At 41.3% G+C, this 27,703-nt stretch overlaps 1 protein-coding gene across 1 annotated transcript; it reads left to right on the top strand.

The window, feature by feature from the left end:
- Nucleotides 1–4,113: 4,113 nt before the first annotated feature.
- ndufv2 (NADH:ubiquinone oxidoreductase core subunit V2) lies at nt 4,114–16,062 on the top strand (the record flags this gene model as incomplete). The annotated part of the gene is given in 8 exon segments (XM_048250000.1): nt 4,114–4,153; nt 4,809–4,871; nt 5,659–5,721; nt 6,118–6,234; nt 9,465–9,633; nt 11,968–12,077; nt 14,228–14,304; nt 15,827–16,062. Coding segments are annotated over 8 exon segments (733 nt in total), but the record flags the coding sequence as incomplete, so codon positions are not given.
- Between the last annotated feature and the right edge of the window lie 11,641 nt (nt 16,063–27,703).

Here is a 27,703-nt window from a genome sequence, read left to right as displayed (position 1 = left end):
AATGCTCTACAATAAAACCAGACAGTCTGTTAAAACGGATGAACTGAAGGCAGAGGCTCAGCTGCATGGCATTGCATTTGCAGAGTTGGTTGCTTTTATGGAGGAAGCCAGATGTGATGGTTGTGCTCCAGTTTTCAAACTGGTGGAACTGGGTACCATGTACAAAGACCGTCTAGAGCAGCTAGGTGCCACTGTGGGTCACAGGATCCACACATCCAGATTAAAAGAGAGGCTTCTCTCTGTGTTTCCAGACTTAACGGCACATGCACAGGGGAGAGACACACTTCTGACCTTTAAGGATGATATCGGAGATGCTCTAAGGAAGGCCTGTGACCATGACAGTGATGCCATACATTTGGTGAGAGCAGCACAAGTGGTGCGCAGAGAGATTTTTGATGCAAAGTTCCATTTTCATTGTTCATTCCATCATAGTTGTCAGAAAGATTCTGTGCCGCCATCGCTTTTAGCATTGGTGAGTATGATCTTGGATGGAGCAAGGATCAAGCTCAGCAGAACCCTCCAACTACAACTGCAGCTTTAACAGTCTCACAGCTCTTGGTTTTCAACAGTGTAAACCATATGCGGGTAGCAAAGACATCAAGCACAATGCGTCACAACCGTGACCGTGAAACACCACTTCCACTGTACGTGGCTCTTAAAATCCATGCTGTTACCCGTAAGCGAGGCCTAATTGACACGCTCTTCAGCCTTGGGATGTGTGTGTCATATGATCGCCTCCTGCAAGTATCAGCCGACATTGCCAATCGTGTCTGTCAGCGGTTCAGGATGGAAGGTGTTGTGTGTCCACCAAAAATGCGGCATGGTCTTTTCACCACAGCAGCTGTGGACAACATTGACCACAACCCAAGCTCTACAACATCTATGGACTCATTTCATGGTACTGCCATATCTTTAATACAGCACCCCACACATGAATTTGCAGGCACTGACCGTGGCATGCTTGCCTTGAATCAGTCCATTCCATCCGCTAGGTCAGTCATTCCTTTGCCACAGGCATACACCAGCGTACCACCAGTGGCTCGAATGACAAAACATTACACTGTTCCTCCAGTGACCAGCCCTATGAGACCTCTTGACCTCCTGATCTCAGCAAAAACAAAAGAGGAAGAATATGAATGGCTGAGAGCAGTTATGGCAGCACTTGAGGACACAGAAATAAATGAGGCAAGATGGGTATCGTGGTCTGCCTATCATGCTTCCATCCAGCAAACAGTCATCCCTCCTCCAGCCATTAATACACTGCTACTGTTATTTCTGGACAATGCACACTCTGCTGCCATTAAACACTCAATGGATATTGTCAGAGCTGCAATCCACCACCTGAACCCTGGGCAGGTCCCTGTTCTTACTGCAGACCAACCTCTCTATGCCTTAGCCAAGGAAATCCAATGGACGTGGCCAGACAGCCATGGAGAAAGCCACTTTGTGATCATGTTCGGGGGGCAGCACATCGAAATGGCTGTCTTGAAGGTAAATATATTGGAACTTTAAATGTATATCAATATAAGGGTAACAATATTTGTCAATGTAGGTCAGTAACATTGTAATTTGAAAATGAACTCCATCTCAGTGTGCTTACAGCTCCTAGGGGACTGGCTTGAAGACAGTGGATGGACCAATGCTCTGGTGGAGGCTGAAATAGCTACCTCTGGCACTGCAGATTCTTTCATCAATGCCAGTCATGTGGCAAAGACCCGTCATGCTCACCTAGATCTATAGGCTAAACTCATTTATCAGGCATCTGACCGACCGGTGTTACCAGATATACGGTTTCTGATATTCTGAGTTTCCATGGGTGGAGTCGGGTGGAGTTTAGCGTGAATATTTATTAACGGAGGTTGACGTGCGCGCGCGCCTAGAAAGCATTCATGAAGCGTGACTCAAATGGAACTGAAAATGTTGGTAAAGAAGCTAGAAGACTACAGCAATTTTAAATCGTTTTTAAATGTTGATATGGGATATTGTGGAAAAACGTGACAATTTCGACGACCACTGGTGGTCGAGTAAGTGTACCATTAGGCAATTTGGCGTTTATGTTTTGATCTTGTGTAGCTTTGACAGGCTAGCCTACAGCCAATCAAATTGTCATTACTTTCATTTAGCCCTGTTTAAATGGGCTATTTAGCACTTAAGGTTGTAATGTCAGTGGGACATCATGGTAGATGTCTTGAAAGTGTTAGTACATCATCTGTTTTTGTGTGTAATGTCCAATGAGTTTCGAGGTTTGGTCATGCATGCTTGCCTACACAAACATGTTAGCCTAGTTTGACAAATTTACTTGTGCTGCATTACAATGCCCAGCTAGCTACCTCTGTTGCCAAAAATGCTTTATTGGACATTCTGATATCTTGGAGTCTTGTGAAATAATAAAACTTGTTTTATACAATCATGTTGTTATTGTACCATTAGGGAAGCAGGGCATTAATATGGGCCATGCACTTACAGTATGTTGGTTATGTTTATCCATAAAGGTCATAACTGCATTAAGTCAATATGCTTTATTACCTTACAAGTACTGTCTAGCTTTACATGGATGATGCCTTCTGTAAGAGAAGTCCTTCAGATACAGTACACAAGATGAATGGGTTATGGTGTGGTGAATGGGTATGAATGGCTAATGGTTACAAATTAAGTAGTACTTTACAAGAACCTATGTGCTCAATGAGGATGATATGGGGGGGGGGCTATAAGGTAAAGTTCATCAGTCTTCAGATTGAGGTGAATGACTACATATGGGCTGATTATAACAGGTAGTAATCTGGCCCTTCAAACCCCAAATTAGTCATGTGATGCATAAAGGACCCCAGAGGAGTTTTTACCTTAAAATAACGTTTCCAAAATCATTTTGAAAGCCCATGAACTCTTAGTTAATGGCATTTTGAGCAGGTCTTATCGCTTTGAAAGTTTACTGTTGAGGTAGGAACAGAGAAACACACCACTCCACTCGTGTATTTGATGCCAGACAGGCTCATATCTTGCTGTTCTATATGCATGCCTATTAATTTACATTTTTGACCAAATCTGCTGTTATGTTCTATTCCCTAAGAATATTAGGCTAACTTGGCCAGACTCCCTCTTACTATGTAAAATTAAAATTGAAAAGAATAAACTGCTCTACAATAGATAGACAGGGCACCCCATTTCTGTCCTTTGAAGGCTGATTACCCAAACTTTATTTTGTATATCCTTATCCTTGCACACAATACTCTGTGGGTTTTTTGGTATGGTAATATATATATTTTTACAACTTTGGCTTGACATCAGTATTAAGCTTAACTCAATGTTTTTTGTCTTGAAGATAAAATGTGATTGCTGCCAGGCCTACCACTGAATGTGTAAACTGGCCTGACACTGAAGGACAGTTTATATGCCCTGGTTGTAAATAACTAATACAATAAATTGTTTTCACAACTTTTTGTGTGTTTAGTTATGTGTAGTAATTCCTATATTATGTCTCAGAATAACATATCACATGTGCATGCGAGCAATGACAGGATGCCATTTGTTCAGAGTTAGGACACACACAGGCATGTATAACATGCTATTTATTGCACAGACATTTGTGTTGTAGGCTATACAGTGGGTCAATTTGATGTAGGCTATGTTGCTGCCTGGGCTAACATGTCACTACAGATGCACAGAGCCTAGGCTACAATCAAAACGATAAAAAAAACATAATAGCCTAGCTAGGCTAAGACTACCATCAAGGCCTACTGTGTAAAAATCGCCAATATCCTTAATGGTAAGCGACCCACTGAATCTGACACAAAGTTTTGTTTGACTGGCTGCGACACAAGATAACAACATTGACGCCAAATTGCATCTAAACTCGAACACAACATAGTCATACTTTCCATTAATAACACATGACAACATCCAAAAATGTGTTAAAAGGCCGTGAAGGCTGGCATAAACCACATTTACACTAGCCTCCAAGAATTGTCATCAGGTATTCTACACTTGATTGTAATTGACTGAACAGTGAGTTTGATTTAGACCATCTCAATCAACAGTCGGCTTCATCGCTCAGATGTTGATGTCCGCCATTGTGGTCAGAAAGTTGCCAGGGACATTGAAACTATAAAGCAATATGTTTTTGTCTAGAGCCATTTGTGCTGCTGTATCGCAATCGGTATGTGTTCTCTAATACGTATTTATGAATATTTTTTAGATGTCGAGAGAATTTAACCGCAAATTGTCTGCAAATACATAGACATGTGTATGACACCGCACAAGGACAACCAGAACTTGAAATACCTTAGAGTGGCTAACTAGCGAACTAGCTATCGTGTGGGTCGCAGAATAGCAGCATACAGTTATGCATAGCTGTGGTAAATACATGTTGTTCATATGTATGGATGTTGCAAGTTATTGGCATGTTATTTGCGTCTCGGATTATTGTTAGTAACGTTACTCTGGCGTCTACTAACGCTAGGTATAGGCCTACATTAAAGGTTTCAACACTAGCTAATGCATGCTAGCTCACTAGACATTTCGAAAATAAATATCTCCGTATGCTTACTGAGTATAACTATGCCATGAATACATTCATCCATATAGTTAATAACAAACCCTTGACATTATGATGTATGATGTGTTGACTACTTTGTTGTCAGATGTGACCTGTACTAGTTAAGCTAGCTTGCTAACCTCTGTATAGCTAGCTAATACATTGCAGCGGTTACGGCAGGGGGAGTCATTAACGTTAAGAGTCAGGGAAATTATGCCTTTAGCTTGTTATGACATCTGCTCACACATACACATGCTTTTGCCTTTTTATTCAACAGGCCCGGCAGGTCCGTAGCCTGCACCGGTCTGCCGTGCGAGCAGGAGCAGGAGGTATCTTTGTGGTGAGTTTAAAATCTGTTCCTTGCATGCATGGTGTTAGTTGTAGCATTGGTGCAGCACGGACTCCAGGTTGCCATGCATCCATCCGTGATTACCAGGTGCCTTGAATCCCTGTTTATCCTCAAGCAGACCGTCTTTCACATATCATTAGTTTGGGCCATTGACGTGCATTTCTTGATATGTGGTCACTTTGGCCTCCTCTATGGGAATCATAGCTCACTGATTTGAGCTTCTACCGAACCTGAACCCAATTTTACACAACGCGATTATGTCAATTGTCCTCACACCAACCTTACAGACCACCATATGCTGCTTAGCAGAAGCCAGAGAAGAATTAACCTAGGTTTACTGTATAAAGTTACCTGCACAGAGATTGGCCTTGTTTGAGACTTTGATCTTTGCCTGGAAAAGCTGGTAGTCAGTGTGCTTTCCAAACTGCGTGCAGCAGGTAAAGAAAACCATTTTTTTTTTTTTTTTTTAAATTGCCTTTAAAAATATTAACATTTTGCCTGAAATTGTAGCCTACTGAAATCTAATTTCACAAAATTGCTTCTAAACCTGACTTACAAATTGCACTGCCACATTGTACTTTATGTTCATTGTTTGTCTCTTATACAGTGTACTGTAATTGTGTCCTTTCTGTAAACGATATACACCGTCTCTGTATATCTTACACTGTTTATTTATTGTCTTTTTTGGAATTTATGTGGTGTATATATTTTCTTCCCTACAATGGACTCCAATAGCCGGAGCCAATAAAACATTCTGTGTTTTTCTCCACCTCTGTAGCACAGAGACACACCCGACAATAACCCAGACACCCCCTTCGAGTTCACCCCTGAGAACATGAAGGTGAGGAAGCTCTAGGGAATACGCACATCTACGGACCTACTTAATAAATATTAAATAGGAGCATGTACAATATACATGAAGGCATTCAGGTGCTGTGTTTCGTATTTCACTGGACTCGTCCAAAGCACATTTTAATTAAGATTTTCAGTAACACTGAAATCGTCTTTAGCAAATTTGCCATTCAAAAAAGGTTTATAGGACAACCAACAGTTTGTGATGGTATTCTTTGAGTTAGTATTTTGTTTACATCTCCATAAAAAGTAAACAATTTGATCCTAATTTGTGAATATTTATCTAATGAACAAAGAGCTGTGGTCTATTGGGACACTGGTAGTAGACTGGTATTGCGCGTTGTGCTGAAAGACAGGCGTCTGACTCCTCTCTGTACCCTTTCAGAGGATTGAGGCCATCATTCTCAACTACCCTGAGGGGCACAAGGCGGCTGCCACCATCCCCGTGCTGGACGTGGCGCAGAGGCAGCATGGCTGGCTGCCCATCTCTGCCATGAACAAGGTACCCGTCACCACTAGGGCTGGGCGAAATATCGGTATTACGACTACGACCGATATATTTTTGAAAACGATATGTAGTTAAGACAATATCGTAATACCGGTATTATGTCAAATAATGGGCCATTTTATCAAAGCCACTTGCTCTTCTGTGTTCAGACCATTCAGATAGCCGCGCTCTGCTCAACTCGCCCCTTGCATGTGCACGCGTTCTCCCTCGCAGCACTACAAACTTTCAAACATGACGGACACCCGAGTCAGATTTTTGTTTACCTTGATCAGAGGTTGGTGCTGATGCCTATTCCGTCGGCACATCAACGGCTAGACCGAGAATTCTCGTTGTAAAAATCTAAATTCCAATGGAGCTCCAAAGCGGTTTTGTACCACGCAGATTTAAGTTACAACACTGTTTACAGCTCTTGACTCACGGTAAAATGTCATTTTTGGTACATAGCCTAGCTAATTTAAATACACTGATGAATGCTTATGTTTAGCGATATACAGTAGCAGATCTAAAGTCCTCAGGGAGACAACCTACACGCTGATTTTATTAAGAGGATATGCACCGCGACTCGCGAGCAGTTAGGGGCATCATTTTTATGATTCCTGAAACCCCCCATTCAATGGGTGCATAGGGATTTTTCTTCTGAAACGGAACATGCAAAAATGAGCGCGATACAAAAAGCGGCGGTGGCGTCCATCACACTCTTGATGAGTGACTCAGTTCACGTTGTTTAAGTAGCCTAATTGTTTAAAACTATTTTTGTTGTTGATAGCAACATGTCTAGGCCATCATAGTCTACATTTGCTTGTCATCTAGGCCCTATCAAACCCTTACAGGTAAAAAAAAAACATTGTGTGACAAAACTGCAGGTTTTTTCAATATTGTTGTTACCCAAAATAGCCTATTGCATTGTGCAGTACAATGTAGGCCTCGCGTTGTCAGTCAGGGTCAACTTTTGGTCTTTTGTTATTTGCACAGCTTTATCAGAGCAACTGTAGCCTATGCCTATTGTAGGCCTATGTTATTGTTTACACTTTTTTGCACAGCTCTGTTAGAGCAGTCTGAAATGAATATAATTAAAACTGCCTGTGTTGTCATAATTGTTGTGTTGAGTGAATATATGAAGCACTTCGCTCTTTCTGTTTGAAATACCAATATCGTATCTATATCGTATATCGCCAATCAGCCCCAAAATATCGGGATATCAGTTTTGGTCCATATCGCCCAGCCCTAGTCACCACGCCACACCACAGAGAGGTTTTTCCCTCTTTGTACCAAATCCTTCAGGTCTACATCCACTTCTAGAGGCTTTATATGAACCTATATCCAAACCTTAGCGAACTGCATGCAGCAGTCCTGTGGCACTATGTCATATTATAAATGGCACAACAAATTATTGTCAGACTTTTGCATACTTTTCTTAAATTTTGCATACTACAAGAGTATCACTTTGCATACTCTTGTGTACATTAGGGCTGTAACGATATGTGATTCGAAACCAAAATCGCGACACTCATATCCACAAACCTGTGTCGCAGTGTGAAAAGGCAGAACCGCGACACACCCTTTCGAGGTTTCACGCAGTGCTTTGCAGGTTTTGTAGTGTGCAGGTCAATTCTGGGTTCTAAACTTCTAAACTTCCTACATAATTATTATTTTTTATAGTCAGTAAAATAGTAGGCCTACTTTGTGTGATTAAGTCCTTTATTGTTTGTTATAGTTACATTGTGTTGTGTTTTGGCAATAAAGTAGCTTTAAATAGCCAAACTAGGCTAGATCAAGGTCAGTGTTGAAACTACTGCATGCAAATCAATGAATGCTATGCAGAGGGGGCTAATCTTTAGGCCATCTGATGTACAGTATAGGCTACCCTAGGCCTTCCCGTGTTCATGGGATTTTTTTGACAGTTGCAAAGGGGAAAATGTGAGGATAGTTCCAACCACTCAGGTCTTCGTCAGATAGGCCTACACCTTTATGTTGCAATATATCTGTGTGCATTCCTACATTACGCCCATTTCTTTGATAACATGATTTGCTAGCACGTAACAATAAGCCGGTAATATTATTAGGACTCACCAGGCTTTGGTGGTAATATGCTGTGGACTTTAATTAGCGCATTTCGGTTAGCCTATCCAACATCTGGGCAATAATTATTGAACAAATTGCAGTCTACATGCCATGACAAATGTTACCAGTAGTACTGACCGAACATGAAATAGATTGTTTACAAGTTATGGTAATGATATTCTGGCGTGAACATTGCGCTTTCATCACGTTAGCACCCTATGATTAGGCTACAGCTCGTTATGTCTCGTCAAAATTCATTGATGAAGGAAGGTTCGCTTTATCCCAGAGAACCATAGGCCTACTCGTTTCACTTAGGCTAGACTAAACAGAAGAGAAGAACTTGGCACTAACCATGTAGTCGTGTTTCTATAGCATATTCGTTAACCTGTCGTTCTTTGAACTCTTTAAAAATGTTGGGATATGTCTGCGAGGTGTTTAGCCATGCGTAGCCTAGGCTACTGCTTATAAATGACTTTGAAACATATTTTACAAACGGGCCTCTGTGTACCTGATGGCTTGCCTTCACTATTCCCGATGTATCCCATATAGTTCCAGATTTCACTTCACCTTTTGTTTTATCCACAAGGCAGAGACTGTCGGCAAAAAACTTTGTTGACGTTAGCTGCGCACTCACTCACTCAGAGATGCGTGCTTGACACGCCCACTTGCCTAGATGCGTACAAGGAGCAGTGAGAGCAGCAGTTCACACAGACGCAGAACTTTATTATTTTAATAAAGTATCGATTCTAGAAACGTCGGAAATCGTATCGTTTTTTGCGTGAAGGCATCGTGATACCTTTTGAGTATCGATACACCGTGCAACACTAATAGAAACAGTAGGCCTAGGCTATAGGCTAATCTGCATAAAGTGTGCTGTCATAAAACCGTGGGTCAAAAATCGTGATACACAAACCTCACAATTTGGTTTGTATCGTTACAGCCCTAGTTTACATAGTACTTATGCATTCAGGATAATCTAGTGGCCTGAGTGAATGGGATCATGTTTTTGATTGATTAAATCACCTAACAAACTTTAACAGTACACTCCAGGTGGTTGTTTTGAGATGAGTAATAAGTTATGTGCAAAATATAATAAGTGCGCTTCAAACAAAGTTCTTTCGTTCCTTCGTTCATACCCAGTGGTGTGTGTGTTTGTGCTCCAGGTGGCAGAGGTGCTGGAGATTGCTCCCATGCGCGTGTATGAGGTTGCCACCTTCTACACGATGTTTATGAGGCAGCCGGTGGGCAAGTACCACATCCAGATCTGCACCACCACGCCATGCATGCTCTGTGACTCTGACAGCATCCTCGCTGCCATCCAGAACAAGCTGGGTAAGAGAGAACATACGCACTCACACACACACACAACCACACACACACATATACACAGGCACACTACATACACATATTTATACATACACACACTACATACTCTTACACATCCATACAACCAACACTTTTGCATCCTTGCTGCTATCCAGAACAAGCTGGGTAAGAGAGAACATGCACACACTCTCACACACACACACACACACAGGCACACTATACACATATTTATACACACACACACATTACATACTCTTACACATCCATACAATAGGGGTGGCACGGTTCATGAAAAAAACTCTAAACCGTTCGGTTCGCTTGTCTTGGTTCGGAGCATGTGTGCATTGTACGGTTTTGACGGTTCATGGCTTGCGTAATATAGCCTCATGCCCTATATGTGACCCCACACAGATTTTTCCCCTTTCATGTGAAAGCGGGGGCGTTGAGAGCTTAGTATCACACGTAGATATGCCAAGTGGGAGCGATAACGAAAGCAGCCCAGAGTTGGAGGATCCACCAGCGTCGCATAAGTCTGGTGTGTGCGAACATTTTGGATTTAGAAAACGGTAGATAGAACTGCGACTATGTGAAAGCATTGTGCAACACGTATTAATTATGCTAGGACAGGCCCGGAGTGGCTAATCGGGAGTTTCGGGAGGATGGGCCTGTCAGAATATCGTGAGCTTAAATGTATTGTTTCTGAAGTTAATTTGCTGCGCCCTCGCAGCACTTCAGCAGCTTAGGCTGTGCAGTCGCAGGCTCTTTAGCCCTTTACTTGCAGTTTCCCAAATATTAACAAAGTAGCCCTCACAAAAACTGTTTGAAAATCGCAACCAAGTCTATATTTGCAATCATTAATTGCAAATCATCAACACACTATATGAGTGGGCCCTCCAGTGGCACGCACGGCACTGATGAACTCTCATGTGCAGGGAAGACGTGTAGTAGGCTAATGATAATTAATTTTACTGTAAGGTAATTACCCGAGATCTCAAAAGCCTTCGAAAATAAAATATCATTACAATGTATGTTGGGTCTTCCTCACATGGAAGATCTAACGTTCCGTTTCAGTGAGCAAATAGCCCTGTTGAGAGAAACTAGAGGAGCGTTCAAATTCGGCAGAGACGGGAGAGAATGTGCGCGTTTATAGGGCTAGTCAATGTTATGTGGTAGCCTAGAAGCTATCTTGCATAGCTCGGGTGCGCTACGCTATGTGTAAAAATAAAATATTCCATAATATTTCAGTCAATCTTAGTGTGCTACAGAGGCACAGAAGTTACTGCAGATGGCAATAACACACTCTACATTTTTGCCAAGTAAATGAAAAGCAATTTGAAATCATCAATGCTGTATCAAAATCTCACCTTTCCTCAGAGATGGTCTTAATGATGTGCTTGATGTGTCATTCTTTCAGTTTATGCATGATATAGTTACATGATATAACTAATACTGTAGCCTAAGTGGTGGATAATTAAGCTATACATCTTATGCTGAAGTATGGTAGGCCTATTTCTGAAGTGATTAAAATGAAAAATAACAACAAGAACCGTATAGAACCGAAAACCGTGACCTTAAAACCGTGATAGAAACCGAACCGTGGGTTTTATGAACCGTGCCACCCCTAACATACAACCAACACTTTTGCATCCTTGCCGCTATCCAGAACAAGCTGGGTAAGCGAGAATATACACTCACTATACACACACATTCATACATTCACACGCTTTACACAGACACATACACACACTACACACTCTTACACAGGCATTTATACATACATACACACACTATACACATACATTGCACACATTCTAACACATGCATTCAATCAACACTTTTGTATATAAACAGAAATGTACATAAGCATACACAAACACGTTGATACATATAGGGTTAGTTTCCTGTGCATTGATTAAACCTAGTCCTAGACTAAAAGAAAAGAAAAAGATAGAAAAGGCTTAATCTAGGCTTTATCTTTATCTGGGAAACTTCCCTTCATAATGCATTATAAAGGCATTTTAACAAATCACTTTAGCAATTTGTGTTGAAAGACTACATCACAATCAAAATAGTAAACTTGAAAAAAGTAAATTGGTACCTCACACTCTAAACATATAAACTAATAAAGTAACTGATGAAAGGTCATGGAACCTTTATAAAAAGCATTATCACTTTGCTGATATTGGAGACTGCACATAGATTAAATTATACTTGTATAAAACCAGGGCATGCTACAGGAATGTCCTTATTTTACTCTACAACCAGTTCCAATAGAATACAATTATCAGATATTTCCTGGAATTGTGTGGGTAGGGTTTTGATCCTTTTTGCTTTCCGTAGGTATCAAAGTGGGCCAGACCACGCCAGACAAGCTGTTCACTCTGTCAGAGGTGGAGTGCCTTGGAGCCTGCGTCAACGCACCCATGGTCCAAATTAATGACAACTACTATGTGAGTGCAGATGACAAACACAAACACACACACACACATACAGTCAGTTTGTGTCAGTATACAACATCTTGTGTGTTTAAAAGACATTGGTTTCTGAAAACCCCAGTGAGTGGGGTTGGGAATGGAATGACAGAACCAAAGTCTGGGTGCCATATTGGACAGATCTCGAAGTGGCTGTGGCTGTGTGGTTGCCTGTAAGGGCAACTGTAAGTGCCACCGAGCTGGACTTCGCTGTATAACATTGTGCAAGTATGAAATACTTGAAATACCAAATTCCAAAATAATTCAGTGGAAATGCATGGATTCCAGGAAATGCATGGATTCCACTACCGGAATCCATGCATTTCCACTGAATTATTTTTGGACTCTAATCCCTTATCATACCTGTTCATTCAGGCTTGACTTATCGTAACTAAATTCAAGATGGTGGCGAACGGTAAACTTCATGAAGGTACTGTCTGTATAAATCGTCTTGTAAATAAACTACCAGTGCTTTTTCAAAGTTCTCAATGTCTCGTTTTAAATGGCATGGCCCTCGGAAGTCTACCAATGAAGTATGAAGCTACTTTGAAAAAGTAATTTCGTTTTCAAGCCCTGATTACTACGCTAGGTCGAAGTAGGCTACTCCCAAGTGCTATTGCGCTACACATTGTAGTTCTCCTGTTTATTCGCTTGGAAAATCGCCATGTTTCATGTTGTTTGACCGTAGACATTTTAATCAACTACTCGTGTAACTGTATTTAAGTCGGGAAAACGTGGATGTTTTTGATTACTTCTACGTCTGGCTACGTCTGAGCCCGCTAGCATAGCAACACGCTAACACATTCGCGCCGCGCGTCGTGCACATACTGACATGGGAGAGGTATGACTCAACTCGTGAAAGTTGAGGTAAGAACATATATTACTACTGACATTGGGTGGCGTGTTCCTTTTGTGTTCTTTATTTGAAATGCAGCATATGCGCGTTGTTTAATAACTTTCAAACGGTAGAGCCTGTTCTTTTAAAACATAGCCAAAGGACGTATTCTTGCTTTAGGCCTACATTTTAGGCTTATTCTCAAATTCAGATTGCGTTAGGGGGACGGGATTATTAGTCAGTTTCACCGGAGAGATTTAATTTTGTCGGACATTTTTTTTTTTTTTTTTTCGGCCAATGTCCGGCAATTACCGGACAACGGACAACTGGTGTATTTTGTACCTGTGTCTTTACACACACTCCACTCACATCCACACCTACTCACCTCAGTGGAGAGGTGGCTTTCTCTAGGGTTGCCCCCCAGCTGTAACATGAAAACATGTAGGCTATGTGATTAAAAGGTTTCTGGATGAACATTGGTGCCTGTATCAAGACATATTCTGGTTCAAATGTCACACGAACTTAGTCAGGGCTAATAAACTTTCCAGGTAGCCGACAGGCCAACCACTAGCATTTCCGGACATTGCATTTCGTTGTAAGCCTAGCCAGGCAGTTAGGCTACATGCTACAACGGCGACATCAACTTAGTAGCAGCATAAAGACCCCTGTAACTTTTGAACAAGCTGATACCTCGCCTGGCACCAATTGCAGCCACTACTGTTTTGCTGTTTTGCCCCTGAGATGAAATTTCATTGGGTGAAAATCGCGAGGTGTTTCGCTGTGTGGAAACGTACCGTAAGAGAGAGTCAACCCACCTCTCTGGTGGACCGGTTTTCTGTCAGGATATTCCGCCTAAGACGACTGCAATTCCTGAGCTCTTTCTATGGGTCTCTGATGCATAAAGTGTCTCCTCATGTCATCATGGTTAACCAGCAGGGACTGTCTACCCCCACCCAACCACTCTACCACCCGCACAAGCAGTTTTTATCATTAATAATTATTTATATAGCACTTTTTAAGCTTTGAGCACAGTAGCAGCAGTAACGTTAATATCAAGGTCAATGAGCAATGACTGCAACTTAGGACTGCAGATGTCTTATACAGCTAGCCTGGCTCACACCAGTGTTGTAATAGTTGGTATTAAATTAGAACTACAACATGGGCTATTAAACAGTATATATTTTACTCTACGTTTCAACATGAAGTGAAGTTCTCTATTAGAGAATTAACACACACAGATAACACATTTGATTTGGTTTTAATCCCCTATTAAACCCATGATTGTGGTTTTCAGGAGGATCTGAACACTGCCGACATTGAGCAGATCCTGGATGAGCTGAAAGCTGGAAAAGTTCCCCCACCAGGACCCAGGTAAGGCTGATGCATCTCTGCAAATGTATGTTACAGAGAGGATTCAAGGATTCAAAAAACCTTATTGATAGAAAATGGTCTTGCTTAGAGACTCATAGAGGCCTTGGATAGAGGAACATAAAAACAAGCATTAAAGAAAGTAGGGATGGCACGATACTACTTTTTCATGTCAGATAACAATAACACAACCGTTATAACCGCAATATCTGCCGATACCGTGTTTTTTTTCTCAAGAATTTATGACTTATCCACAATTAAACATTCCTGTAACGGTGGTTTATTATTTATATGCATTGCTATGATGCAAAAAGTCAACAAAGCAGGTGAATAATATCAAAAGAATATTCAGCATGCAATAGATGGAATTGAGCTAAAAAAAAAAACTGCCTTTAAAACCTGTTTTTTGTTTTAGATTAGATTAGATTCAACTTTATTGTAATTTAGCAGAGTACAGGTACAGAGCCAATGAAATGTATAGTATATAAGTGTATATATACTCTTTTGATCCCGTGAGGGAAATTTGGTTTCTGCATTTATCCCAATCTGTGAATTAGTGAAACACACTCAGCACACAGTGAGGTGAAGCACACACTAATCCCGGCGCAGTGACCTGCCTGCAACAACAGCGGCGTTAGGTGCCTTGCTCAAGGGCACTTCAGCCGTGCCTACTGGTCGGGGTTCGAACCGGCAACCCTCTGTTTACAAGTCCGAAGTGCTAACCAGTAGGCCACGGCTGCTGGTTAGCACAGGTTACATCCAACCAGAAGTGCAAAAGAAGCATTAAATACCAAAGTGCAGGTTGAGTACAGTATTCTGTGCAGTTATTTAGGCGATAGAGATTAATTATGTACAACAGTGTATAGTTGGATAAATACAGGTTTTCCAAATGACTGTCTGCAGTGACTAGAGGGTACAGAGAGTAGAGAGAGAGTATTTGTACACTTCTGAAACGATTTTGTAAAGGTTAAATGAGCCAATTTGAGTTTCATTTCTCTACTGGTTACACACCTGAAAGTTGTAAAACGGGAAGTTTGGAAATGGGATCCTTTCCAGATGAGCCTGCAGAGCAAATTCAGATGTGGCTAGGGCCTTTGTGCGTGTCTTAAAGACAATTTTCAAGAAGGAACTTAAAATAGGTGAATGAGCTAAATGGAAATACAGATTAATGAGCTAAATACTGATTAATGAGACTATACTCAGTCCATGTATGGGAATGACCCTCAACATCTTTAGCATATTATGCTTTCTTTTTTGCTACAATATTTGAAGCTAAAACTGGTATGTCATATTTGTTCCCCTGTAAAGCAATCATGGGTTTGAGAAAAGTGTAATGCAAATGAAGATGATGATGATGATGATTCTTGTTGTAATTATTTATCTATTTCCCATCTGTGTTTAAACCACAATTTCAACAGAAATCCTCTGTAAAGTTTTGTGTTGCAATTGGTTGTTCATGTGCTGGCTGAAATAAAAGTGTAATTTGGATTGACTCTAATTATAATTGTGTGTGTTTATGTTGAAGGAACGGACGTTTCTCATGTGAGCCTGCAGGGGGCCTCACGTCCCTAACAGGACCACCCCCAGGACCTGGGTTTGGGGTGAGGTCTGACCTGTAGACACCCCCCCAAATCACAAACACACACCTGTCAAGGGGTCAGCACCTGTCCCATGCGCCAGCCCTCCAGATATTTTCCTGATGTAACAAATAAGTTATAAAGTCTGTTATATCATTTGTGTAAATAAAACTGTTTATGTGAATATACAGTCTTTGCCTATCTTGGTGATCTAAAGCGCATGGTAACTGGTGAATAGCTTAAGCAGATTTCGGGGTTTGTCCAGTCCACATTGGGGGTGGTTTTGTTATCAAACGTCGGCGCCTGGCGCAAAAAGGTTGGCATTATGTTTCTTAATCACCCATGGGTGTTTTGGGCATAACATCCTTTAAACCAATGACAATGACATCAGTCATTCCCTTTAACAGCAAGCAGTGTATAAGGAATGTCCAAACATCACAGTTAGTTATGCTGACATATGGCTACATTGAGTCACCATGCCTCATGTCACTACTACAGAACTACAGAAGTGAACCAAGAAATTATCTGTTTATCAGCGAGAAGCAATTTAGTTGTGTGGTTCACTTTCCCTTAATCATTTCATTCCAACCAGAGGTAGTCAGACCATCAACAACATTTAAATGAACCAAAGATTAGATCTAAATTACACAGACATCTTTATGAAAGTGGAACCTTATTTTTATTAGAGAGAGAGAGAGAGAGATTTAAGACTTAAGACATTGGAGTTCAATAAATGAATAGATGAGTAGAAGTGGTGGTGGAGGTCTGATCATCTCTTAGCAATTAAGAGCAGGCCCTATGGGGGGCCAGACGGGGCCCGGCTGATCCTACCACATAGTTGGCTCCCCTATCTAAGAGGGAAAGTGAAATAAAAAAAAAATGTCTGATTGGTGAAACCAAAGATTGTTAAGGCGGAGCAAGATACTTTGTCGTAGTTCATGTCTATGGGCGCGAAATGGGGATCGAATCCTGTCTGCATAAAGAGGCGTGTCGATGACGTATTGATGAGTGTATGTTGCAACCGGCCAACAGCAGCGGCATAAATAACCAGCGCACACCTGATATAAAGTCGATTTTCTCCAGACTGGAATGCTCAAAAATGCTAAAAATGTACCTGAAATGTTCAGAAGGGTTTGAGGATCATGAAAACGTGCCCGAAATTCACATTCCTAACTCTATAGAACCAAGACCTTAGCATATGTGGTAAAATTCTGAGCTATGCCCATAAACTTCAATGGAGCAGTCGCTGCCTCTGCTCTGCATAAAGGGGGATTTTGACCCCCCCTCGTGCGATCCGGGTTCCCGGAAGTGGCTTCTGATGAAATATCTTGCTCCGCCTTAACAATCTTTGGTGAAACATGAACAATCCTGTCTAAAATTATGCTAAAGTTTTTATTTCTGATCAGTTCAACATATGTGCTGCAATATTAAAAAAGAATTCCGGTGTGATTTTGACCTAAAGTGTGTTGAAACATGATACCAAGTGTGAACGTATGTCTCATAGCTCATCTCGGCTTGTCCCCTGCACTCAGAAATCTGGCGCTAGTTAGCCAATGCTATCAATAGTTTTTCGATGGGGGTGCCTCGGGCATCGGCCTAGCCATGCAAATAAATCACTGATTTCACCATTTACGAGGCTCAAAGTAGCTCCATACTTTATTGGTAGACTTCCGAGGGCCTTGACATTTAAAACGAGACATTGAGAACTTTGAAAAAACACTGATAGTTTACTTACAAGACGATTTATACAGACAGTATCTTCACAGAGTTAGCGTTTGCAGCCAATTTAGTCAATCATAAGTAAATTCGGCGGCAGTAAGAATGAACAGGTATGATAAGGGATCAGCTTCCAAAAATAATTCAGTGGAAATTCATGGATTCCAGTTTCTTCCAGTAGCAGCAACTGGAATCCATGCATTTCCACGGAATTATTTTTGGAATCTGATCCCTTATCATACCGACTTATCGTGACTAAATTCAAGATGGCTGCAAACGCCGTGAACTAGCGCCAGAACTAGTGGCTGACTAGTGCCAGATTTCTGAGTGCAGGGGACAAGCCGAGATGAGCTATGAGACATACGTTCACACTCGGTATCATGTTTCAACACACTTTAGGTCAATATCACACCGGAATTCATAATTAAGGGGCTATTTTTCAAAATGTTCTAACAGGGGAGCATGGCCCCAGACCCTCCTTTAGCTGGGTTACCAACTGTCTGCAACTAACAGCACCGTTGCTGTTAGTTAACAGATTTATTCCAAACATTCACTCTGATCAGCACAACTCTTCAGCCAGATACACCTAATTAGTGACATCACCTGTGTTAAGTGAACAGGTAAAGTCAAGACTATACTGGTTTCCCACCTCTGATAGTCCCTCAAAAAAGTAAGTAAGATCTGGATCAGGGCCTGATAGAGAGAGAGAGGTTGATAAGGGGAGGAAGGTGAATGGAGAGTGAGAAAACACTTGTGTAAAAACAAACATAAAGTTTGAGTTAATAACATTTCAGCGCATCCTTCAGCTCATGACTCTTCTTGTGATGCTGGTGGAGCATTTTTCATTAACAGCATTCAGGGCCATGTCCATCGTCTTCTCCCCACAGGCCACATAGACCTCAGGGCAACCACAACTTTTGGTCCACTTCAATAGTCCATTTCAGTCAAACCTGATAATTATATGATTGGTCAACTGATAAAAAATACAAGTTGGGAGATGTCCGTATTTGTTTGAGATGACAATATAAAAAAATCTGTGATTGCTTCATTACTGTGAACCAATTAGCAATTACCAATATTGGGAAGCACCTCTTTCCATGACCTCCATTTTGTCTCTCTTATTCAGCAGATAAAAAGAGAGACACGCAGGGATGGAAGGATTTACAAAGTGATGAGAATGCTAGAGGCAGGTTAGAAAGAGAGAAGCCACTATTCAGAACCCACTATGGAAGAGAGGAGAGACTCTGTAATTTGCAGGACACTGCAATATAATTTTCATATATGTGTAGGAAAGATATTGTCTTTTACTAACCAACAACACAAAACATAATGTAGAAAATAACTTACAATTGTACTTCAGGAGCAGTCTATTGTACACACCTATAATATAACCTAAAAGCAAACATCAACTTTCAACCCAGGATGAAAATAAAACAATTTGCAGGAACCTATAATACCCTAGACCAAAACATGACAAAGAGAAAGGAAGACAACCATCCGTCCAGGCCATTTACCCCTCACTGAACCGCAGAGTTGATCATGTTCAGAGACTGTTGACAATCGTGTCAAAGATGTAAAATCTACCAAAAGTGATGGAGAAACTTGCTTTTTCTTTTCATGGCAATAACCATTCAAGTGGGTGAAAACTCTAGGATTCTTAGTGTATTTTGAAGCACGTAAAGACATTTCATTCAGGAACTCTTATAATGAAGGTGCATCCTTTAAACTAGAGAGGTAACCTACCCCATAGCAGGAATTCATGTATAGCCATCACAATAGTGTTTCAAAAGAAAATAAAGCATATTTCCCAACTCCTCTCCATCCCCTACTCCTGCAAGCCCTTGTGAACAGTCAGTCTTACATCCTCTCCAATTGGTTACTTATGACTTATTATTGCAATACAACAATGTACAGTCTTAACTGTATCTAGTGCTTAAACTGCAACAACAAAATAATAAAATCACATGGAAGTAAAGTGCACCAAAAACACAATATGACAACAGCATTGACCACCTCATAGAGATGAGTCAAACGGGTGAATAATTGTCTCTCACTGAAATTTTTGGAAATTCCTTCTTTTAATTGAGGCGAAATCATCCCTCATTGATCAAAATCATCCCTCATCGATCAAAATCACTATGCCACAATTATTGTCACACTTTGAAATCTTATAAACAAAATATTTCAATAATTTCTGCAGAGACGGTTGATAAAGCCATATTGTATATTAAGGATCTTTGATTTCTGTTTCACTGAGGTATAAATAAAACACAGGCCAAATGCCCAAAGCCCTTTAACACCGGAGAGACAAAATCCAACAATTAAAAGAGAAGTTCGGTGTGATATTGACCTAAAGTGTGTTCAAACATGATACCGAGTGTGAACTTTTGTCTCATAGCTCATCTTGGCTTGTCCCCTGCACTCCGAAATCTGGCGTTATTAGCCGATGCTACCAACAGGTTTTCAATGGGGGTGCCTCGGGCATCAGTCTAGCCATGCAACTAAATAACTGCTTTACACCATTTACGAGGCTCAAAGTAGCTCCACACTTCATTGGTAGACTTCCGAGGGCCCTGCAATTTAAAACGAGACATTGAGAACTTTGAAAAAGCACTGGTAGTTTATTTTTTAAGACGATTTATCCAGTACCTTCAGGAAGTTTACCGTTCGCCACCATCTTGAATTTAGTCACGATAAGTCAAGCGACAAGTATGAATGAACAGGTATGATAAGGGATCAGATTCCAAAAATAATTCCGTGGAAATGCATGGATTCCAATTGCTTCCTGTAGCAGCAAGAGGGATCCATGCAAGGATACAAGGAAGTTTATTGTCATATGCATATAGTTACTGGAAGTAAGAAATGCAGTGAAATTATGTCTGGTGTCAGCCTATTTGTGCATTTATGGGGGTGGGGACAAGCGCAGCATAAGAAAGGTGGGGGACAGTGTTGCGCGGTCTGCCCGAAATTAAGCGGTTGCCCGTTATGAGTCATAAACAAAATATTTTAATGATATTCGGGTCATTTGCGGGCGGGTCAGTTAAAATTAATTAAATATATATTTTCTACAAATAGGCCTAGGCCTACTTAAAATATCACAAGAAGGCTGGCATCAATACAGTAAAGCATCAATAGGCCTACAGTAAAGTCAACAGTAAAGAAGCTGAAGACGCGAGTTAAAAATAATAGACACCCCTTCAGGAAAAACGATATAGGCTATGGGAAATTTTGGGAAAAGTTCTTAAAGAAGATGACAGTAAGTTATGGTCTATGTAGGCCTGCTTCTTGCAAAGCCATTTAAAAGTATGACAGCCAAAACGGGCAGCCTGCAGGAATAAATGTTATGGCACAGACTACACATCCTATGTATAGGTTCACAAGATGCATAAAAGTTACAGTTCGTTGTGTTTGTGCTTCATTCAGCATTATAAACCAGTTCTTACGCTAACGTTTTGACCAGCAATGTATCTCTCTAGCCTACCTTGCCTCACCATTTCTGTTTTCGAAAGAAAGATGTATGTCCATGGCCTTCAAATCTGATCCTAGTGTTCTAATCCTTGGTGGTTGCGTGCGTGCTTGCGCTCTTATTCTCATTCTCTCTCCTACGCAAACATTTTGTTCTGCATGCCTAAATAAATTAGTTTGTTTTACAGAAACGGCCTACTGTCACACTGCATGCAGACTATAACCAAAAGCACACATTTTGTAAATAAGCGGGTCGGATCGCGGGTCGGGTTTAATTTTGTCCTAATTAATATTCGCGGTCCGAATAGTGTTGGTGTTCAGTCCTAAGGCCTTTATCTTTGTGACCAAGGTGAGAGGTACTATCGTGTTGAATGCTGAACTAAAGTCAATGAAAAGCATCCTCACATAATTCCCATTCCCCTCCTCGGTCCGAGTTGCGGTCGGGTTGATTAAAATATCGGGCGACCGCGGGCCGCTTGTGACCAAACCCGCGCAACACTGGTGGGGGAGGATTGGGGGGTGGGGGCACCAACAAGGAGCACCCAAGAGCAACAGGGGCAAGGAAAAACTCCCTTACCAAGGAAGAAACCTTGGGCAGATCCACGGCCAGGGGTCTTGGTGTGTGTGTTGGGGGGATGACAGGGGAGATGGGATAGTGTGCTGTGTATGTGGGGAGAGGGCAGTGTGCAATATGTGTGTTGGAGAAGCTTCCTCATGAGACAATGTGCTGTGGGGGGGGCAGTGTGCTGTAAGTATGTTGGAGATGTGTGTTGGAGAAGATCCTGAAGACAATGTGCTGTGTATGTAGGGAGGGGGGGGGGGGCAGTGTGCAGCAAGTATGTAGAGGAGGCTTACTGTAGCAAGCAGTGTGCTGTATGTATGTGAAGTGATGACAGTGATGATGTAAGTGTGTGTGTGTGTTGGGGATGGGGGTGGGTGCAAATTCGGTATAGTGTGAATTCAGAGTTGGGAAATGTTTGAGAGTGCTGAGGAGTGAATGTGTGCAAAGTCAGTATAGTGTGAGTTCAGAGTTCGGATGGCCTGGGGATAAAAACTTCTCCTGAGTCTCTCAGTTCTGGCTTTGTGACTACATAGCCTTCTTGATTTCAGCGGTAGGAATAATCCATTGTTAGGATGAGAAAAGTCCTTCAGAATCTTTTGGGCTCTTAGGAGTACTCTTCTGGAATAGATATCTTGTAGAGCAGGGAGTTGAGTTCTTATAGTACGTTCAGCTGAGCGCACTCTCTGCAGAGTACTACAATCTCTAACTGTGGAGTTCCCATACCAGGTGATGATGCTACCAGTTAGAACACTCTCAACCGCTGAAGTGTAGAAGGCCTTCATGATGGATGTAGAAACTTTGAATTTCCTTAGCTGACGAAGGAAGTAGAGTCGTTGTCTGGACTTCTTCAGAACATATTGAGTGTTAACAGTCCATGTTAAGTCTTCAGTAATGTGGACACCAAGGTATTTAAAACTTGTGACTCTCTACAGGTTGCCCGCTGATCATTAGTGGGGTGTAACTGTAGTTCTGCTGCTTCCTTCTGTAATCCACTACCATTTCCTTTGTTTTATTGATATTCAGTGTCAAGCTGTTAGATTGACACCACTGTGCCACCTCATCAACCTGATCCAAGTAGAGCTGTTCATTGTTGTTACTAATCAGGCCCAAGATCACTGTGTCATCTGCAAACTTGATGATGGAGGTATGACTACTGTTGGCTTTGCAGTCATGTGTGTAGATGTTGTACAGCAGTGGACTCAAAACACAGCCTTGGGGAGCACCAGTGCTGACGGTTAATGAGTCAGATGTCAGACCCCCCACTCTAACCACTTGTGAACGGTTGGTGAGGAAGTGTTGGTGTTCAGTCCTAAGGCCTTTATCTTTGTGACCAAGGTGAGAGGTACTATCGTGTTGAATGCTGAACTAAAGTCAATGAAAAGCATCCTCACATAATTCCCATTCCCCTCCTCCAGGTGAGTTAAGGTGGTGTGCATGAGGTTTGAGATGGCATCCTCTGTAGACCTGTTGGCTCTGTAAGCAAATTGGAGGGGGTCGAAGGAGGCAGGGAGGGATGAGCAGATAATGTTTTTCACAAGCTTCTCAAAACACTTCATCACTGTAGACGTCAGGGCTACTGGGCGGTAGTCATTCAGACATGATGGACTTTTGTTTTTCAGTAATGCATTTCCACGGAATTATTTTTGGAATCTGACAAGCCGAGATGAGCTATAAGACAAAAGGTCACCTTTATAGTTGTTCATTTATGTCCACTCTTCCAAAGAAATCATCTGGCATATGCTGGCATATTTTACTGCATTATCTACTTACAGGAAATAGCCTAGGCCTACCACAGGCCAGTGTTCAAACTCACCATGTGACTGCAGTAAATATTTAGCTTTTTAGTTCTGGGCTAGTGATACACCACTGATTTATGTTTTCAGTTAAAAAAAGCTATTTTTTGCTCCACTGTCAGCTTAGGCTGAACAATAAACTCTCAAGAAAATTGCGGTGGACAGTAACATATCAGATATTCTCATATAAGGCCTGAAGCAGCAGTGTTAAGTAGCCCTAATGATGAAATGCTGGAATAAAATCAGTTTGTGACATTTTAATTTAATAACGGTAATTTCCTTTGTATTGACGATATGCATTTCCAAGATTAAAGGTGCGATTTGTAGGATTGTTACCAAACGTTCTGTAGGCCAAAATCAAAACACTGGTGAACGTTCTCAAGAATACCAGATGCGAGATTCGTCTAAAAAAAAAAAATAGCCCAGTTTTATTTCCATTTTTACCATGCAATGCAATGTCATTACACACACACACACACACACATCATTACACATGCACACACACACACACACACACACACACACACACACACACACACACACACTCTCTCTCTCTCTCTCACACACACACACTCACACACACATGCACATACAGCAGGAGTATACTTTCTTCAACACGGTGAGATGTCTGACTGCAAACATTCTCTGTGAATGTGATTTAACAATAACAATGCGAAGATAACAGAAGATGCAAATCAGCAGATCTAAAGCAAGGCAACATATATACTGTCAGCTTTTTAATTACTTCAGTCCTGAACATTCTAGCCTTTCGCTACAAGTGCACAAAATAAGATTTCATAACTAAGAGATTTGCTACCGACTTAAAAGTAGGAATTTTTTCTTGACTTCTTACCAGTACGCAGTAGTCTGTATGTCTTATTTTCAGACCCTTCTGTCACATTCTGAAAACAACCCGTACCCTTCCTCTTCAAAATAAAATCACATTGGACACGCCCATTGGGTGAACATTATGCAGAGATAATCAGAGCCGTATATATATAGATATAGATATATAGACTTTACTTTACTTTATTTCTGCATTGTTGCACTGTTGGACTTACTCATTTGCACTATCACCATGACCACTATCACCATTGCACTACCACCATGACACTCATTCACACAGAGCACCTTAGAGCACCTTTACGATACCTTACTATGCACAGAGAATCACAGGCTCAGTCCCTGCCTCAGTCATTGCAAAGCTCTGATTGATTAATCACCACTATGTGGATACTGTTTTAGAATTGATTTAGATTAAGTGTTAGTATAATTTGTATTTTTGTAATTTGTATTTTAGTATATTTTTATATATTGTATTAAGTGTTAGTATAATTTGTATTTTAGTATATTTAGCATATTCTTTATCTTCTACTGTCCTTACTGCTTAGTTGTGTTTTTATATTATATACTTTAATTACTCTTTCTGCTGTTAAAGAATGTGTTTGTGTTGTATGTATGCTGCTGAGACCTTGAATTTCCCCTGGGGATCAATAAAGTATCTATCTATCTATCGGCTCTGGAGATAATAGACTAAGGACGCCCTCTGGTGGCACCAGGACCCATTACACCGCATAAACATAGCTCAGATCATAGACTGTATATATAGAACCAGTATATGGCTCAGATAGTGTCCTCATCTCACATCATCTATGTTACTAAATTAGTGTGCTAAAGGTAGGCATGTAAACTGATTTGAAAGTAGTAGTCATCAAGGCATTTTCCAAACTGTTTGCAAGAATGTCTCTCATCTTGTAGAAAGAAAGACCAATATTGCTGTGAAGTCTTTGGTGCTCTTTGTTCATGAAGACAGGAGGTAACATCCAAGGTAGTTGTGGTCACACTGATTTTCTGTATAGCAGCAAAGCATCTCCCTTAGGTCATAACAGGACAGCCTTTTCTGAGGCGTCAATAGTTGCGATATCACACCAGCATCGACAATAGGTGCATTCAGACACAACAGTTCTAAAAACACAGTTCTACTACTTAACTGAGAAGGCCACCCCCTAGGACTACACAGTAACTAGAGCTTTTTATTTATTCTGTTTACATTTGCACACAGTAGGAACTTTGAGATGACTTAACACACATTAGTAACCCAGTTATTACATGAACATAAAGTAATGAAACAGACAGCATTATTTAGTTGCTAGCTACTGAAATGTATTGACAAACTAGAAGCTCATAGTATCAGGAAGCATAAAAAAGAATCAGCATTGTTAATAACATTTCTTGTCATCTGTCCAGAAGGCATTTGTTGCGTGACAGTAGTCAGTCTCTGCGGCCTTCTCGTGCAGTTTTTATGTTAAGCAAATTTAAACAGCTGTTTAAATATTTTTACAGAGATTTTTAAAAATGGCCCTTTGCTGCCTTGGCATGCACATCAGTCATGGTTCCCTTGCACAGGGAAAAGACCCTACCCCTAAGTAGGAGCTCAAGAGGAACTCTTTAATCTCCTGTTCCATGCTGTCTGAATGCACAAAAAAGGAGGTTTCTCTAGAACTGTATGGTCTAGGAACTGCAAAAAGTGTGAAAGGGCCTAATTACGCTCGCACGGCCATCAGTGCTAAATGTCCTTTCGGGTGGAGAGGGATTGTCTTGTAGGTGCAGGAGTGAAGGGAAAGTTATGTGACTTTTTAATATTGACGTGGACACCATGGGTACTGTTCATGTGAAATATGGCTTGATGGTCTTTTTGGCCCCCACTGTCGACTACAAGGCAGCACTGCTTTGCCTAACCCTAACCCTTGCCTAACCCTAGCGCCTTCCAGGCAGCGCTGCCTTGAAGTCGATGGTGGGGGCCAAAAATACCATTTATTTAATAAATACACACAATAAATAAGATAATAAATAATACTAAGAACACAATAAATAAGACACATAAGAAATGCAGCCACACTACTTGACACATGGGTAGAATGGAGCTATGTGGTAGTGTAAGTTGTCCTTGGCAAAGAAACTATTAAGGTGCCTGGTGGTCCTAGTGCCAATATAACGAAACCTGTGGCCTGAAGGAAGCCAGCCTAAGATGGCAGTCTGCACGATGCGATCCAGCAGCCACTGTTTTTGTTGCAGCGGAGGATAACGGATAACACACAGTTATGGATGAGGTGATGATGCTTTCAATTGCGGCTCTGTAAAACTGAGTTTGAATTTAGGTTTCCGTAGCAACCTGAGAAAGAACCTTCTCTGGTGCGCCCATTTGATAATGATGGAAGTGTGAGCTTCCCATCTCAGGTCGCTGCTAATTGTTGTGCCCAAGAACTTGACAGAGTCCACAATTTTAACTGCTGTGTTGTTTGTAAGTTGCGGGGGGTGTGAGGGTTGAGATTAGCGGAAGTCCATGATCATTTCCACTGTTTTATTGATATGTTGAGTTCAAGGTTGCTCTCTGTGCACCATGCCGCCAGCTGTGACACCACATTCCTGTAGGCCGACTAGTTATTATTCTTTTAAAGTATATATTTTTGGGGCTTTTTATGCCTTTAATGTGACGGGACAGTTGAGAATGACAGGAAGTGGGAGAGAAAGTCAGGGTGGGATTCGGAAAGGACCACAGGGCGGGAATCGAACCCGGGTCGCCTGCGTACTGTGCAGGTGCCCCAGCCAGTTACGCCAGGGCTGGGGCCTCGTTATTATTCTTGATGAGGCCTAGGACAGTGATGTCGTCAGCAAACTTGACCAGCTTGACAGCTGCATGATGGGAAGAGCAGTCAATGGTTTACAGGGAAAACACAGCTCTGTGGAGCACCGGTATTGGTGATGAGGGGGACAGACAGGGGAATGCATCCTGATAAAGTTCCCTTGGCCTTTGGAATTAAAATAGCCCCACATCATCACATCCCTCACTATACCTAGAAATTGGGGTACTTACCATACGATCGTCTCACAATCAAATCAAACCAGCTATTAGGCTAACTGAAATCATGCCAATCTCTCAGTATCCTGGATTCATGAAATAATTGGCCTTTAAAAAGGAAACTCTGCCTGCCTATATGGAATTTAACATAGGGGGGTGTATACTTATGCACTCTATACACTGTAAAAAGTTTAACGTAAAATTTACAGCAACTTGCTGGCAGCAAATAACCAGCAAGTTGCTGTATTTCACTCTACAGTACACCTACTGTATATGAAATCACAGTACCTATGCCTGATACTGTAAATGCAAACTACAGTAGTACTACCAGTGCTGTAATGTATACAGTATTGAATTGTTCACCGATTTTTAATCACAGTACTTATGGATCATACTGTAACTTAGTACAGTAGTAATACCAGTGCTGTAA

This window comes from Alosa alosa, chromosome 1 (assembly GCF_017589495.1).
Source record: "Alosa alosa isolate M-15738 ecotype Scorff River chromosome 1, AALO_Geno_1.1, whole genome shotgun sequence".
Classification (NCBI taxonomy): Eukaryota; Metazoa; Chordata; class Actinopteri; order Clupeiformes; family Clupeidae; genus Alosa; species Alosa alosa.
The sequence above is the reverse complement of the archived record's forward strand: the minus strand, read 5'-3'. Positions and strand labels throughout refer to the sequence as shown.